This window comes from Neoarius graeffei, chromosome 20 (genome assembly GCF_027579695.1).
Source record: "Neoarius graeffei isolate fNeoGra1 chromosome 20, fNeoGra1.pri, whole genome shotgun sequence".
In the NCBI taxonomy this organism is placed as follows: Eukaryota; Metazoa; Chordata; class Actinopteri; order Siluriformes; family Ariidae; genus Neoarius; species Neoarius graeffei.
The window spans coordinates 67,264,495-67,276,833 of NC_083588.1; the positions used below are offsets into that span (position 1 = coordinate 67,264,495).

General features: G+C 47.2%; 1 protein-coding gene across 1 annotated transcript in view; it reads left to right on the top strand.

The window, feature by feature from the left end:
• Positions 1–12,339, top strand: part of brsk1b (BR serine/threonine kinase 1b) — a 90,703-nt gene that overhangs the window by 50,722 nt on the left and 27,642 nt on the right. Inside the window, exons 10-11 of the mRNA XM_060902707.1 lie at positions 6,377–6,541; positions 6,839–6,936. Coding sequence (XP_060758690.1) covers positions 6,377–6,541; positions 6,839–6,936 — 263 coding nt within the window. The remainder of the gene's footprint in view (positions 1–6,376; positions 6,542–6,838; positions 6,937–12,339) is intronic.

The following is a 12,339-nucleotide window of genomic DNA, read 5'->3' on the forward strand; positions in this document are numbered from 1 at the left end:
CAAAGGGACAGGTGGATCATATGTCTGGTCTCCTCAGGCGGAAAAGGCATTCAAAGACCTCAAGCACCGCTTCTGCACGGCACCCATTCTGGTCCTCCCGGACCCTTCGCAACCCTTCATTGTCGAGGTGGACGCCTCGGACAGCAGCGTCGGCGTGGTCCTCTCTCAACGCTCGGAAGGAAGGTTGCACCCCTGCGCATATTTCTCCCACCACCTGAGTTCTGCAGAGTCCCGGTATGACGTGGGGGATCGAGAACTGCTAGCAGTTAAACTGGCCCTTGAGGAGTGGAGGCACTGGCTGGAGGGAGCGCAACATCCATTTTTGGTCTGGACGGACCACAAGAACCTGGAGTACCTCCAGCAAGCAAAGAGACTCAATCCACGACAGGCTAGGTGGGCCTTATTTTTCAGTCGGTTCAACTTTACCCTATCATACTGCCCCAGCTCCAAAAATACCAAACCTGATGCGCTTTCCAGGCTGTTCGCTCCCACCAACAGGGAGAGCGAAGTTGGGCCTATTATCCCTGTGTCCCGGATTGTGGCCCCTGTCCGCTGGAGTATTGAGGAGGCCGTCCGACGAGCCCAACGCCAGGACCCCGGTCCTGGGACAGGGCCACCGGGCCTCTTGTACTTCCCACATCAAGCCCGGGCCAAGGTTCTCCAGTGGGGTCACTCGTCCCCTCTCACCACCCACCCGGGAGCTCGAAGGACCCTGGACTTTTTGAGAAGACGCTTCTGGTGGCCTAGCATGGAGAAGGAAGTGAGGTCATTTGTCCTTTCCTGCGAAGTGTGCACCAGAAGCAAGAACCCATGACAGCATCCCCAGGGTCTCTTGCATCCTCTGACCATTCCCCGGTGTCCCTGGTCCCACGTGGCAGTCGACTTCATCACGGGTCTCCCTGAGTCACAAGATAACACTGTCATTTTGGTCATAGTTGACAGATTCTCCAAGGCCTGCCACTTTTTACCACTGTGCAAGCTCCCTTCTGCTCTTGAAACAGCTAAACTATTGTTTAATCACGTCTTCCGAGTCTTTGGTCTCCCACAGGATATCGTCTCTGACCGGGGGCCCCAGTTCTCCTCCCGAGTGTGGCACGGGTTTTGCAAGGTCATCGGAGCCACTGCCAGCCTCTCCTCTGGGTTCCACCCACAGTCCAATGGCCAGATGGAGAGGCTCAACCAGGACCTGGAAACCACCCTGCAAGGCCTGGCTATGGATAACCTGACATTGTGGAGCACCTGGCTGCCATGGGCAGAGTACGCCCACAACACCCTGCAGTCATCAACCACCAAGCTGTCGCCATTCCAGTGCCAATTCGGGTTCCAGCCACCTCTGTTCCCGGACCAGGAGGACGCGGGGGTGCCCTCGGGCAACCAATATGTGAGACAGTGTCGCAAGACCTGGAGCAAGGTCAGGAAGACCCTCATCCAGACCTCCAGAACCAACCAGACTCAGGCCAACCGCCATAGAAGACCTGCCCACGCTTTCCGCCCTGGGCAGCGGGTTTGGCTGTCCACCAAGGACCTTCCGCTGCGGGTGGAGAACCGCAAGCTTGCTCCTCGCTACATTAGCCCCTTCAAGGTGGTGCGCAGGGTGAACCCTGTCGCCTACCAGCTCCAGTTGCCCCGGACTCTGAGGATCAACCCCACATTCCATGTTTCCCTGTTGCGGCCCGTACTTACGTCCACGTATGCCCCTAGGAATCCCCCACGCCCCGCACCTTCCAGGGTCAGACTGTGTTCACCGTGCATCGCCTGTTTGACTCCCGCCGGGTCCGCGGTGGGCTTCAATATCTGGTAGACTGGGAGGGCTATGGCCCTGAGGAATGCTGTTGGGTCCCCGCCGGGGACATTTTAGATAAAGGACTGTGCCAGGACTTCCATTCGGCCCATCCGGATCGCCCTGGGAACATCAGGAGACGCTCCTGGGGGGGGGGGGGGTCCTGTTAGGACTGGGACTGTTTTGGCCTCTAGAGGCCACTGTTATGTTTATCTTGTCATGGTTGTTTTGGCCTCTAGAGGCCGCCACTGTGTTTTGTGTTTGTCTTGATTGCCTGTTTCCTGCCCCGCCCTGTTCCTTAATTAGTTTGTGTATAAATACCCCTCTGTTTGTTCCCCTAGTCACGGAGTCTTTATGCTATGTTGTCTAGTGCTAGTTTCCTCTGTCCCACATATCTTGCCTGTGCCCTTGTGTTTTTGATGTTTTTGCTTTCTTTGGACTTTGTATTTATTGATCTTCTGAGCATTCAGCATTTTTGCCTTTCCTTTTGTTTTTTGGACTTTGAACCTTTTGGATATTATTATTTTGGTCATCTTCTGAGCTTTTGGATTTTCTTTTTGTTTTTTCCATTGGATTGTAAATAAACTGTTTTTTTGATACTCTACCTATGCCTCACGCCTCTGCACTTGAGTCATCCCCCTGGTGGCCTAGTGGGGGTTTGCTGGATTATCACACCAGCGACCTGGGTTCAAATCCCAGCAGAACCCTAACAGATTCATTGTTCTTACTTTAAGTTACTGTTACAGCACTGTGCTTATTTCATGTATAGTGTTGATCTGGCAAATTCATATTACTGAACTTGGAGTGTATATATGTTAATTTGGTTGCCTAATTTCGAATAACTTTGATTCAGGGGTCTTTGAGAGTACCTATGTTTGCATTTATCTGGTTCTTACAAACCATGTTATGGGAATCTGAAAGTGTATCAGGGAAAATTATACATGTGTAATTACAAGGTTAGTGGAAACAAATTAGCCTAAGCTTTGATACGTTTATTAATGTTGCAATATACATTTTAGAGATGTCAGTCAGTGGGGAAAAGGCAGGAGCTGGTGACATTGAGCAATTAGAGTCTCTGCAAACACATTTACCAAGGTTAAATGATCACTTGAAATCACAACATGATGACACAGACATTTTAGAATTGCAGATAAATGAAGTCAGTGCCAAAATAGCAGCAATCCATGAAACTCAAGCAATTCCTGCAACTTTTACTCCTGTAGTCGTAGAGCAATGAAAATCTGTGAGAGAAAGAAAATTAACCCACAAAATGCTAGAACTGAAGCAGCAAGAAATCTGTCAAAAGGAGAGCAAATTCATCAATCTTTCAGGGGTGTCGAGAAGGTGTGTGCAAGGTTGTCTAAATGAAAATGGTTGCTACCCCAGCTGTTGTATAGGGGTTGAGTTCTGGTTGTCAATAACTTGATCGCTTCGATGCTGTGGCACAGACTGATTGTTCTCTCCCTGCCTAGAGGTTTGATTGAGGGCATCCAGCGAACTATCATGGACTTCTTCTGGACAGGACAACATTGGGTACGGGCTTCAGCTTTGTACCTGCCAGTGGAGGAGGGAGGACAAGGCCTCATAGACATCTCTGCCTGGGTGATGGCTTTCAAGCTACAGACTGCCCAGAGACTGTTGTATCAGGTTGGTGTGAGGTGGCTGGAAATGGCCAGCACTCTCCTGCAGAAAGCTGGGCATCTGGGCTACAGTAAGCAGCTGTTCTTGCTGAGGCAGGAGGAAGCTGACCTGACTGGACTTACCTCTTTCTACTCTTCAGTTTTAGAGTGTTGGAGAGTACTGAAAGTAACCAGAGATCCTGCTCCTGCAGCGGGCCTGTGGCTGTTGGAGGAGCCTTTGTTCTTCAACAGTCTCATTAGAGCAGAGGTTCTGACATCAGCCAGTCTGAGATCTTCTCTCAGAGAGGCTGGATGTGTAAAGTTCAGCCACCTGCTGATGCCCATGGATGTCCTGGAGCAGACCATAAACATCAGACCAAGGCTGCTGTCCAGAGTGGTGGAGAAGGTGTTGGGATCGTTACCAGAAGGTCTGAAGGCCTTTATCACAGAGGATGCTTCCCTTCCTGATTACTGGGATGAAACTGCTGAGTACGCCTTTCCTCTCCTGGATATTAGTTCCAATGTCCCTGAATGGCAAGAGGGAGAAGATTGTCTCCTTTCCTTCAGAACACCACAGCTGGGAAAGTTTGAAGGCTTGGGGAACAAAGCACTGTATTACATGTGTGTGAAAGTACGAAACTTTCAGTCAAACTTTTTTTTTCTCTCCGTGCTTCCACGGAAGGCGGTCGCATTCTGCTCCCCCTCTCCCTCCTTTTTTTCCCTGCTTGTGCTCTGTGTCTTGTCTCATCTGCTGTACTTTTTGAAGAGACTCTTCCTGCATTACTTTCTAAACTAAAAGCATGGAATTGATAAACTGGTCTCCTAACGAAATTGACAGTTTTCTTGACGAGAAGTTTGGGTTCGGGGGAACCCATTTGTCCTGCCGGAACGTTTGCAGCTGGTTACACGATGGACGCATGGGAGCGGTGGCGGGTCGTGTGCCTGGCGATTCTTTCTGTGGAGGACATTGAAGATATCTACCTATTCGGAACCATGATTACAGGACTTTTGCTGATTGGATTAGGCATTGCCCTGGTATATTGAGGAAATCAGACAATGGTGACAGCTGTTCAAAGCCCCACAAAGCTGGCCAATATGATTCGAGTGGTGGGCAAAGCTGTTGGCACTTGGACTGTGGACATTCAGAACTTTAACCACAAAATGGTTGTTATCTCGGAGCAGCTTTCAGCTTTGCAAGGAATACGTTTTTTCGGAGACCAATTTGAATTTGAATAGAATGGACAGATATGGACGAGCGGTGAGGACGTGCAAAGACTGCGTCTGGAAAGACCAAACAATTCATATCTTATCGACATTCGGTGCCCTGAGACAGAACCAGCCTTGTTTTAGGCCGTTGCTGAGAAAACATTTCCCCCTGAAGGTCAATGCCGGGGAACACTCTCATTCCTCTCTAACTCTCCGCGGTCGCCATTTTTACCTCCAGTGTGACAAGCGGGTGCGTGACCAGCGCCTTCATGGCTGCAGGAGCGGACGGCTGCTTGCTTGCGCTGGATTACCTCCTCCCCTCCCCCCCCCCAAGTCCCGTGTTTAAAGTGTACCTGTGTTGTAGTTGTGTTTATGCAAAGGTTTTTTTAAATGTTCCCACACTGTACTCCTGACAGGAGCATAGTGGGGGGGTGTTCTTTTTTTTTCCTTATCTCTCCTCATGTTGTGTTTCCTTTTTATCTTTATCCCTGTCTTCCTGTCCTGTCTACCCTATGTCAATTGTATGTTGTATATGTACGGACAGGTTGACGGCTAATTTCGCTGGTACATGTGACTAGTGACAATAAAGGGCATTATCACTTCAGGACATAAAAGCATCGAAGTGGGCTGAGTTTTTTGGCCCAAGCTCGTCCCCGAAAGGCTGCTGGTGGTCCCTGTATAAACGGCCTGTTGAAAAATGGGCAGCTGACCTCCAATGGACGGTCATGCATGGGGCAATAGCCTCAAACAGACATAGCACCAGATCCATCCTGGTGCCCTGTGTCTGGTCGGAGTTTTATCACACCGCTCCTGTGAAGGACGGCCCTATGAGGACAGTTGAAGGTTATACCTGTTAAAACTGTTAATATTATAGTCAGGCTGTCTGTTCTTGCCCAAATGAGGATGGGTTCCCTTTTGAGTCTGGTTCCTCTCGAGGTTTCTTCCTCATGTCGTCTGAGGGAGTTTTTCCTTGCCACCGTCACCACAGGCTTGCTCATTGGGGATAGATTAGGGATAAAATTAGCTCATGTTTTAAGTCGTTCAAATTCTGTAAAGCTGCTTTGCGACAATGTTTATTGTTAAAAGCGCTATACAAATAAACTTGATTTGATTTGATAGCACACCTAAATCCTGATCACGGGGAGGGTTGTTTTTTCTGTTTGTAGCCAGAGACTTTAGCACATTTATTTGTTCAGTGTTCACATTTAGTTGCACTTTTTGATCTGTTGAGGGGACTAGTTCAGGGTTTGGGGGAGCACTTTTTTTTCAGTTGTTTATTTATGGTCCAAAGTATTCAGCAAAGAAAAGGAAGATTCATTCACTGATTAATTTTTTGTTCGCCACTGCAAAGCTGTCGATTTGGTTGAGCCGTAAGAACGGGCATCAGGGTGTGGGCTCTGTGGATGCTGAGCAGATCTGCAGAGGACTTATTAGAGCATGGATCAGAGTGGAACACACTTTTTATACTTTGGTGGATGATCTTATAACTTTCAGTGATCTGTGGGCTGTGGGAGGTGTACTGTGTTCTCTCGGTATTGAGGGAGAGCTGCTGCTCTCATTTTGATTTTCCTTTTTTCTTTTTTTTGTGTTTTTCTACATGAGCAATGACAAAAGTTAAGTGATACCTTTTGTTTTTATTTTTTGTTCAATAAAGTTTTTCTCAAGTCAAAGTCCCTCTCTCTCTCTCTCTCTCGATCTCTCTCTCTCTCCCCTTCACTCTCTCCCTCACTCACTCACTCACTCACTCTCTCTCTCTTTCTCTCTCTCTCAGCGGGGGTCGTAATGAGCCATGTCCGGAGCAGCCTCCTCCCAGGCGAGTGTGTGTGAAGAGGATTGTGTCTCTGACAGAGTTGGACCCTGATGTGTTGGACAGCATGCACTCTCTGGGCTGCTTCAGGGATCGAGTGAAACTCACCCGAGACCTACAGTGTGAAGAGTGAGTGTGTGTGTGTGTGTGTGTGTGTGTGTGTGTGTGTGTGTGTGTCAACTCTGCCCTTTTACCAAATTTAGTGGGTTACCTGAAATGTCTTCAGTGTCTCAAGTTTGTTTCCTTCGTCTCAGGTAGGGGGCATGGCCTAAAGCCTCAGGGTGGAATTGTATATTAGAAGTGATTAACATGATATGGTATATACTATACACATGCCACGCCCCTTCTATTTTTATTATGTCATGTATGGCACTCAGTGTTTCCCTTCCTGTCCCTTCGTGTAACTTCCTGCCCCCCACCCCCCAGAGAAAACCAGGAGAAGATGATCTACTACTTGCTGTTGGACAGGAAGGAGCGCTACCCCAGTTACGAGGATGAAGATCTTCCACCCAGGAATGATATCGGTGAGAGAGCTGATGCAGCTGTGACATTAACACATCTGGACCGTGCACTGTTCAGCACCTGCACTCACTGATTTATAAGATACACGTTACACAGATAAAACACTGTTACACGTGTCTACATTTAAATATATTCAGTTAACCTGAAGCAGTTCAGAGAAAAGTGCAAAACTTTTATTCTCATTAAAGAATCCTGTTAGACACAAATATATCGGCAACCCTCTTCTGGTGTTAAAAAAATGACTGCTGAGGTTTCTGAAAGACGTGCAGTGAAACACTGTTGATGGTTCATTTTGCGGCTGACCTCAGTACATGTGTATTTGTAGGAGTTTCTCTATCAGATCGTAAACTCTGTGGGAGGAGATTATTTAAATGAATACTCAGGTTTGCAGGAGTACATTTACTGTTAATTGTGCCCTTATTTAACAGTGAAAAAAATCACATCTTCACCCGTTTTGCGCTTGACGTGGCTGTGGAGGTGTCGAGGGCAGAGAGCATGGATGCTGATTGCCTGCTATTTTATGATGCAGTAATATCTGTGTGTCACATTAAACACTAATTCAGATTTTACAGTGAAATTTTCAGCTTCTAAAATAACACAACAGTGAGACTTTTCAAATTTACACGTCTACACACTCAAACTGATTTCTCTAATGATATGAGTTTTCTTCTCCTTCTTTCAGCTGCTCCCGTTAGGGGCTGCCACAGCAGATCTGTTCCGCATATTTAATTTGGCATTGGTTTTTACCCCGGATGCCCTTCCTGACGCAACCCTCCCCAATCTATCTGGCTTGGGACTGTCACTAAATATGCACTGACTTGTGCAACCCCAGTGGCTGGGTATTTTACCTAATCTGCATGTCTTTGAACTGTGGGAGGAAACCCACACAGACACAGGGAGAGCATGAAAACTCCACACAGAAGTTCAGCCGTGAGGTCCGAACCCAGACCCTTCTTGCTGTGAGGCGACAGAGATCATCACTACACCACTGTGCCACCCTTCTCTCACAATCAAAATATTGACTGGTATTAAAATGTGATGCACACTGGGGGTGGGTGATATAGCCTCAAAATTATATCATGATATTTCAAGGAAATTTGTGATGATCTTTATGATGATATGGAAAAATATAATCAACAATATTTTCTCGGTGATTGCAGCTTGCAGAGGGCAGCATTTCTTAGTGCAAACAAAACAAAACAACATTGTTCATTTCCAGTGAGCGACTATCATTGAGGACGGACTCCAAATTCGAAGTGTGAATCTACTGCCACAAGGTGGCAGCAGCAGCACTATAGTGCAATAGTATTGCTACAGCATTACATACACTGACACAGCAAAAGTCAAATGTGTCATGAGCCAAATGGTTGTAGGTGCTGGCTAGACCCAAAAAGCAGACTCACATGCACAGGAGTGAAGAAGACAGGTCTTTGATCTTGAACATAATGCACTGGAGGAGGGGAGCAGCAGCCAGGAGAAAATCTGGAATGGAGAATAGGGAAACGGGGACTAGTGTCAAACAGGAAAAGTGGAAATGTCAGACAAGCGCGGAAGCAGAAAGAAACATCACCAAGTCCAGAGCACAACCCCACAGCAGGAAAAGAGCTCACAGCGCAAAAACAAAAGTTAAAAGTCCAGAGCATTTCCATGGCGGGAGAAATGCACCCACAGTTCCAAAAAACAAGAGGCAAAAGTAGTCCAACAGGATGAGCGGAGTAATCACAAAGTTCACAGCAAAGTAGCAAAATAACAGAATTCAAAACGGGGAATAAAAGGCGAAATAACATATCCTGAGGCGAAGACAATCCCGCACCAAGTGAATCTCCATACGGTATAATATAGAGCCGTGGATGAGCTGATGAGAGACAGATCTGTGAAGGTTCTCAGTCATCCAGGTCATTGTAAACCGTAGGTGCTAAAGAAGGCAAATGGACTTGCTTGTAATCCTTGAAGATGTTTCACCCCTCATTCAAAAGGCTTCTTCAGTTCTATCTGACTAGTGGGGAGTTCCAAGTATTTACAGAACTGAAGAAGCCTTTCGGATGAGAGGTGAAACATCTTCAAGGATTTCAAGCAAGTCTAGTTGCCTTCTTTAGTACCTACAGTTTACGATGACCTGGATGACTGAGTATCTTCACAGACATATTTCCATGCACTTTGGGATGAGAACCCTTTGACTGGTGCGGGAGTATGAGAGGACGTCCAGATAACTTGCAGATTACAGGAACCACCTGTGTTTCAACCTAAGATGCCGACAATCCAAGATTATCCCCACAAACCTACGCCTGGGTTCCACTATCAAAGGACACAGAGCAGAAAGAATCCTCCAGAAGGCCCAGAACCAGCTTCAGTGAGAGAGTGAGGCAAGTACATTTCACCATCGATGCCCTCCATGCCAAGACTGAACTGATGCTTGAAAACTTGACAGCACTTCTTCCCAGTGAAATTTTGGAATGAGTCTTCAAGTTTGTTGAGAAAGCATGGATCTCACAACACAGCAAAAGCAAAGAATGACAGATACGCAAATTTCAAACACTGCTGTTTAAAACCACCTCCGCCCACAAGACAGAAGTGCTGACTTGGAGGAAGAAAAATGACCAGGCAACACAACCTGACATCCAAGAGAAGTGGGTGAAGAACTTATCTTACAGGGAACTCACCCAACCAGAGAAGGATGTTTTATCCAAAGGACTAAACTTTGCAGTTTCACCAGAGCAGATACCAGTGGTAGATTTCATCACAGCTACAGAGTCAGCCATCAGGAACAACAATTTGACCAACATAGAGGTGGAACAACTTAGACTGAAAGTATTAGTTGCTCTTGCCAGTGCGAAAACACCCCCCCCCCCAACCTCACCATCCAAGAAAGGAGGGCTCTTACATCGCTTCAAAGAGATCGGAACATTACCATCCTTCCTGCTGATAAAGGGAGATGCACAGTGGTGTTAAACACAGCGGACTACTACTCAAAAATGACCAGTCTCCTCAGTGACACAGCCACCTACGAAATCCTGAGGCAGGATCCCACCAGCAGTTACAAAAAGAAAGTTGTGAGCTGCCTACAACAACTAGAAAAGGACCATGCCATCAACCAATCTCTGTACTACAGACTGTACCCTGGGGAAGCCATTCCTCTAATTTATGGACGCCCCAAGATTCACAAGGAAGGAGCTCCACTCAGCCCCATCGTCAGCAGCATAAACTCGGTCGCCTATAACATTGCCAAACACCTAGCCACCATCCTGGCTCCCCTTGTTGGAAACATGCCACATCATGTCAATAACTCCCAAGATTTTTCCACTAAAGAAGAAGAACAACAACAACTTTATTCATCACATGCTTGTGAAATTCCTCTCTGCATTTAACCCATCTGAAGCAGTGAAGACACACATGCACACATACATGATCAATGACCACCCACACATACCCAGAGCCATGCTAACAGCGCCCAGGGAGCAGTTGGGATTTAGGTGCCTCACTCAAGGGCACCTCAGCCCAAGGCCATCCCATATTAACCTAACCACATGTCTTTTAACTGTGGGGGAAACTGGAGCACCTAGAGGACACAGGGAGAACATGCAAACTCCACACAGAAAGGTCCCCGCCGGCCACTGGGCTCGAACCCAGAACCTTCTTGCTGTGAGGCGACCAGGCTAACCACTTACACCACCGTGCCGCCCTAGAATTGCAGAACTAAAGCTAGACTCAGATGAAACCATGGTTTCCTATGATGTCACTTCTCTTTTCACGTGTATTCCCACCACAAAAGCAGTCGAATCAGTTAGGAAACGATTTCTTCAAGACAGCACCTTACCAGACAGAACTAACCTCACCATGGACCATATTTGCACCCTGCTTGACCTCTGCCTGACCACCACCTATTTCCAGTTCAACCAATGTTTCTACAGACAGAAGCATGGATGCACCATGGGCTCACCAGTGTCCTCTATAGTGGCCAATCTATACATGGAGGAAGTGGAAAACAAAGCTTTGACCACTTTTTCAGGAGTTGCTCCCAGCCACTCGTTCAGGTATATGGATGACACCTGAGTAAAAATCAAACCCATGAGGTGGAAGCCTTCACAGAGCACATCAATGGAGTGGATATCAACATCAAGTTTGCTTGGGAGGACGTCAGTGGAAACAACCCAGCCTTTTTGGACTGCGGTGTGCACATTGAACAAGACAGAAGCCTTTCTTATCAAAGTCTACCGGAAACCCCCACACACAGACCAGTACCTATTGTTTGACTCTCACCACCCACTGGAACATAAATTGGGGGTCATTAGGACCTGACATTACAGGGCTCAAAATATTCCTACAATGGTAGAAGGAAAATAGAAGGAGCAAAAACACATCAAGGAAGCACTTCAGAAGTGTGCATATCCCAACTGGGCTTTCATCAAGACCAGGAAAAGAAACATAACCGACAGGGAAGAAAACAGCAACAAATTCAAGAATGTTGTCATTCTTTACATTTCTGGACTATCTGAAAAACTCAGAAGGATCTTCTAGAAACACAACATCCCTGTACACTTCAGACCCAGTAACACTCTGAGGCAGAAATTGGTCCACCCTAAGGATGGAATACCCAGACACAAACAAGGACAATGTAGTGTATGCAATTCAGTGCAGTGAGGAATGCACAGACCTGTACACTGGAGAAACAAAACAACCACTTCACAGGTGCATGGCTCAACACAGGAGAGCCAGTTCCTCAGGCCAGGACTCTGCAGTCTATCTCAATAACAAAGGACACTCGTTTCAGGACTGCAGTGTATGCATTTTAGCCAGAGAAGACTGGTGGTTTGAAAGAGGAGTAAAAGAAGCCATCACTGAACAGAGGAGGTGATCTGAGACACCACTTATCAGCCACCTACAATGCAGTCCTTGGCACACTTCCCAGAAAACTGAATACACATCCACACCAAGACTCAGCTGACTTCAAAGACTCACATGATGGCAGAGAGAGCCAACAACCCACAGATCACTCTAACGACCCTTTAGGCTGCTAACACCATTCACACCCAGCCTCCAGTGATCCTAACAACCTACAGGATGACTGAAAGGGTCAATGACCCATGTGACCTCAGCGACTCTCCTTAGGGTTGCTTTTGGTCCACTTGAGGATAAATACCTGGAACTCCCCACTAGTCAGACAGAACTGAAGAAGCCTTTTGGATGAGAGGTGAAACGTCTTCAAGGATTTCAAGCAAGTCCAGTTGCCTTCTTTAGCACCTACAATGAGAGACAGGTGTGCTGGCCACAGTGCAGAGAAGGCTCAAGGAATACCAGGGAGTGAAGTAAAAGACCGGATCAGGACCTAGATGTTCCCGGCTGGCTCATGACAGTACACCCCCCCACGGATGCCTCTGGGCATCCCAGACGGGGCCTCTGGGTTCTTG